Source organism: Lithobates pipiens, unplaced genomic scaffold (genome assembly GCF_037356315.1).
Source record: "Lithobates pipiens isolate NorthernLeopardFrog02 unplaced genomic scaffold, aLitPip1_a1.2 Scaffold_23, whole genome shotgun sequence".
Classification (NCBI taxonomy): Eukaryota; Metazoa; Chordata; class Amphibia; order Anura; family Ranidae; genus Lithobates; species Lithobates pipiens.
The window spans coordinates 13768044-13773043 of record NW_027507785.1 but is presented as its reverse complement, the minus strand read 5'-3'; the positions used below and the strand labels follow the sequence as shown (position 1 = coordinate 13773043).

The 5000-nt window shown below is 41.2% G+C and overlaps 1 protein-coding gene across 1 annotated transcript in view; it reads left to right on the top strand.

The window, feature by feature from the left end:
* LOC143926811 (olfactory receptor 6N1-like) overlaps positions 1-4716 on the top strand; it is a 21047-nt gene extending 16331 nt beyond the window's left edge. Inside the window, exon 2 of the mRNA XM_077450855.1 lies at positions 3085-4716. Within this exon, the coding sequence (XP_077306981.1) occupies positions 3085-4053 (969 nt within the window). The 3' untranslated portion in view covers positions 4054-4716. The remainder of the gene's footprint in view (positions 1-3084) is intronic.
* Positions 4717-5000: the final 284 nt, after the last annotated feature.

The window sequence follows — 5000 nt, the reverse complement described above, 5'->3', positions numbered from 1 at the left end:
TATGGTATTGCCTTGCAAAAAGTATTCATAGACATAACAATTAAAAAAAAAAACACACTTTTTTCCACTTCAAAAATATGTAGAACGTTAGCCTTACTGTATTCAAATACATTTTGTTTTCTAAATTGTCCATTTAAAATGACACTAAAGTTATGGTCATGATACAAAACATTGCTAACGTATTTACAAAGGAAATAAAGACATGTGTTACCTTCGATGTTGTGATTTTAATGTGACATTGGAAAAAAACAGAACAAACAAAACAAATAAAAGCAAAAAAACAAAAAACAAATTGACATTTTTTAACGGTAAGAAAGTAAGAAAAAAAAAATCTGAAAGGAAAATAATATTTAGGCAGAACAGGGGAATGAGTTAAAGAGGAGCTGCACCTTAAAAAAAAAATATTAAAAGTCAGCAGCTACAAATACTGCACCTGCTGACTTTTAATAAATGGACACTTACCTGTCCCAGGGTCCAGCAGTGTCGGCGGCAGATGATGAGCGATCGCTCGTCTCTTGGCTGCCCCCGCTGCCATCCTCTGTCAGGGAATCGGGAAGTGAAGCATTGCGGCTTCACTGCCCGGTTCCCTACTGCGCATGCGCGAGTCGCGGCGCGCGTCTCCACTGGTCCCCGCTGTGTCCTGGGAACTGTGTGTTTTCCAGAACGCAACGGGGGGTGGGGCGTCTGCGGCTAGCTGCGCTAGCTTGTCCCGGAAGTGGGTGCAGATACCTGGACTATACAGGTATCTGCACCCCCCTCCCCCCTGTGGAACCGGAGGGGGGGAGGGTTCAGATGAGCGGACCTTCCACTTTAATTGGGGCTCATTAGAGTAATCTAGAGGTAAATAAATAGTTAAAGTATAACTAAAGGCAAAACTTTTTTTTTAGTTTGGGATAGAGTGGAGAGGGATTAGAACATTTGTCAGTTTTTATTGTAGTCTGTGCCCCCATTTAGGAGATTCACCCTCTTTATTTGTCCTCTTTACTATTATCATTGAAAGTGAAAGTAAGGGAAAATCCCAAATGTTGGGTTGTTCCTGGTAAAATAATAGAGGGGAAATCCAATGGTGACACTAATTCTGGTGACCTGGCGGTCCCCAAGAAATTCTCTTAATTTGTAAGGATTTCCTCTCACTTCCTGTTTGGCTATGGGACAGGAAGTGAAGGGAAATCTCTTCAATAAGACACAGATAGCACAGCAGTTGTCTCTTAACTAAGAGCTCCTATCTGCATTTATATACTGGCATTTGCTCAAGCCTGCAGCAGAGAAAGCAGCTACATCTATTTTTCGCTTCTCGTTAGCCTTCCATTTCTCCCTCCTGTCATCCATTCTCTCTCGCTTTCCTTTCTTTGCTTTCCCCTCTCTCTTTTTTTGCTTTCTTCCTCCCCCACCACCTTCCTGGTTACTATAGTGGGCGGCGTGCACCTTACAACAGCTTTTCTGAGTCCCTCAGTGTCTTCCTGCCTGCTTTACACATGCGCAGATGCCAGGGGCCAGCTTGGTGGGCCGAACTGAGTCGGACGGGCCGCATAGGTCCTAGTGCCGCATGCATGGTCTGGTCTGAGGTCGTGGTGGCCATCTTGAATAGGGGCAAATTTTACATTTTTTTTTTTGCCCTTGCTTGTCAAAATCATTTTTTAGAGGGTTGTATCTTCCACAAGATGTCCCTCCCCTCCCCATTGTTTATTACTGAGGGCTTTCAGCATTGCAGCCTGTCATCTGAGGAGGTTGCCTATGCGGAGAGCCCCTGGAGGGGACCCTGTTTTTTGCCAACGGTACATGTAATTTCTTTCTTTACTCAGGAATACCATTCCCTTGCTCCAGCTGAAATACCAGTCGCTAACTCCTTTAACTTTCTCTAACTGCTTTTTCTGTCTGTTGCCTAAAATAAGCAGCACGCCACCCCAAACAAGACCCTCTCCAACATTTAAAGTAGGGATCGTTGTCCAGGTGATTTAAAAGAAAAGAGAGCACTTATGCTGGTATGTTTATGTATTTCAGCCTTGTACGCCAGAAGAAGTCTAAGCGAACATCAAGGCGACATAAACAAACCTATGAAGGCCCCAACCAGGGCACACCATCCAGATTAGGATACCATGCAAACAGCGAGGGTTCATCCATGAAAAGACATAGTTCTTCACACTCACCAACTTTAAAATCTCTAAATTCCGAGCATGCATAGGCCTTCATGATGCCATTGTATAAGGGTGGGATGACCAGAGGACTCCAGGAGGTCTGCGTTGTTCCATAAAGGAAGAAAGAGAGATGCATGGCTATTTAGCATGCCGCATGTGTGTATTTTATGCCATGCTAACCATAGTATAGGAAAGGATTCAGAGGGTCATGTTTTTCACTATCGGTATAAACAGAGGTGCCATGAATAGACTTGTGCACAACGGAAAATTTTGTTTAGTTTCGGTTCGTTGTCATTCGTAAAATACATCATTTCGTTCTGTTATATCCGTTATGTTATGTTAATACGTTTTCGGATAATTCGTTATTATTCGTAGAGTGTCAAATTCATTTGTTCGTATTTGTTGAAATTAGCTATTTATGTATGTATAGACATTCGTGATAATGATTTGTAGTTTGGAAAGTCGGCTGATTGGACTGTAAGATTTACTTTGAGATGACCTTTTGTTTCATTAGATCTTTAAAGAATTACGGAATCATGTCGAATTCATTCAAATTCATTCGTTATATTTCTTTCGTATTCGTTGTTGTTCGTTATTTTTTATTCGGATGCATCCGAATGTCCGAAAGATGCAAAATTCGGCCGAATTTCGATTCGTTACGAAACAAATTGCACAAGCCTAGCCATGAATCCAATCCCTCACATGTCTAGTTAAAGGTGCTAGGGTATACAGTTCCAGGTCAGAAAAATAGAGGCCTCTGTTAGTGTGGGGTTGTTGTGGGATACGTAGGCCTATGTATATATTTAAAAATTAGGGTCAAATGGCTAAAATAATGAAAATTAACCTTGTGTTGAATCCTTGTGAATGGACCCTTTAGTCTTACAACCAAAATTATTGTAGCTTCGGGTGGGCTATGATGAAGTCATTTTCTTTATTTTATATTAACTAGGTTAATGAAGCTTACTTGCAATCAGTAGCTTCTTCTAATGTAACTTTCACCCAAGTGACGGAATTCATCATTTTCGGATTCCAGAGCCTCCAGAATTACCAGATTTTGCTTTTCTGTGTATTACTCTGTATCTACCTCCTCACCCTCTCCGGCAATGGCAGTATCTTCTTCTTGGTCATCTTTGACCAGCATCTCCACACCCCAATGTATTTCTTTGTTGGCAACTTGTCCTTTATAGACGTGAGTTACACCTCAGTAACCATCCCGAAGATGTTGGCCAAGTTCCTGATGAACCTGGATACCATTTCCTACAATGCCTGCTTCGCACAGATGTATATTTTCCTGTCTTTAGGATCAACAGAGTGTCTACTCCTGGCCGTAATGGCCTATGATCGCTACTTAGCTATATGCTCACCCTTACACTACCAAACCATCATGACAAGACGATTGTATTTAGCACTCTCAGCTGTAGCTTGGTCTGGCGGCTTTGCAACTCCACTCACAGCCACACTTCTTGCCTTAAAGTTACCTTATTGTGGTCCCAATATCATCCACCATTACTACTGTGATCATCCTCCACTGCTCCAGTTGGCCTGTGCCGAAACATCCTTTAATGTAGCTGTAGGGTCTTCCATGGCTGCCTTTCTCATTTTGATAAGCTTTACCTTAGTTGTCATATCGTACATTAAGATTATTATAGCGATCCTCAAAATTAGTTCCCATGCTGGCCGTAAGAAGACATTTTCTACCTGCGCCTCTCACTTTGCAGTGGTGAGTTTGTTTTTCCTGCCCCTTATCTTCATGTACGTTCGTCCAAAAGCCTCCTACTCATCCGATGTGGACTCTTTGGTGGCCTTTTTATATACAGTATTAACTCCTATGATGAATCCCTTTATATACAGTCTAAGAAACAAGGAAATTAAAGAGGCTTTCCAAAGGAAATTAAGCTGCAAGAATGCTTTTTTCTAACACCAAATAAAATATATTTAAAGAACAACTTTTTTGTCGGATAAACTGTTATTATCTTTTTTTTGTTGTGTTAATATTTTGATGCCAGTTGCTCACTACTTTTGAGATCTGTATTTGGACAAAATGTGCAAACATGACACTGCTGTCGTCATATCCAGCTGCTCTCATTGGCTAGGCTGCTAATACATTCAAGTAAGAAACGATATCCTAACTCACCGTAATAAAATTGAAAATGCTAATCGCAATATACAAGGCCACAATATCGCCCCCAGCTACATTAATGACCTCATCTGTAGATATCGCCCAAATCGTCCTCTACATTCCTCCCAAGACCTCCTGCTCTCTAACTCCCTTGTTACTTCCTCCAATGCCTGCCTGCAGAACTTCTGCTGAGCCTCTCCCGTCCTCTGGAACTCCCTGCCACAATATGTCCGGTCAGCCCCCACCCTGTCCACGTTTAGGTGATCCCTGAAAACTCACTTATTCAGTGAAGCCTACCTCACCTCTACCCAAAAACTGTACCCGAGTCCTAAATTGTACTATGTACTATGTAAGCTGCTCCAGATTCTGGCTGCTCTAGTTTTAGTATATTTCTCCCTGTAAGTTTTAACTTGAGGACAAGAATTGCTAGCATTCTCCCTCTGAAATTGCAGCATAACAAAAAGGCCTACATACTGTATCTTAATCACTAAGATATTTTTGTGCTCTTTAATATGGCATAATGCACTAACTTTTTTATGTTTTCATTCATTTTGTATTGCCTCTTCCTCTTAAAAATGTGCACTAAATTATAAACTATTTCTGAATACTTGCACTCTAATTTTTATTTCAGGTTAACACCTGCCTGGTCTCTTCATCTAAAAACAAGGTTTAGTCAAAAGACTAGCATACTCTGCATAGAAACTTTACTCTATTTCTGGATTTTGTCTCTGAAAACATATACTGAG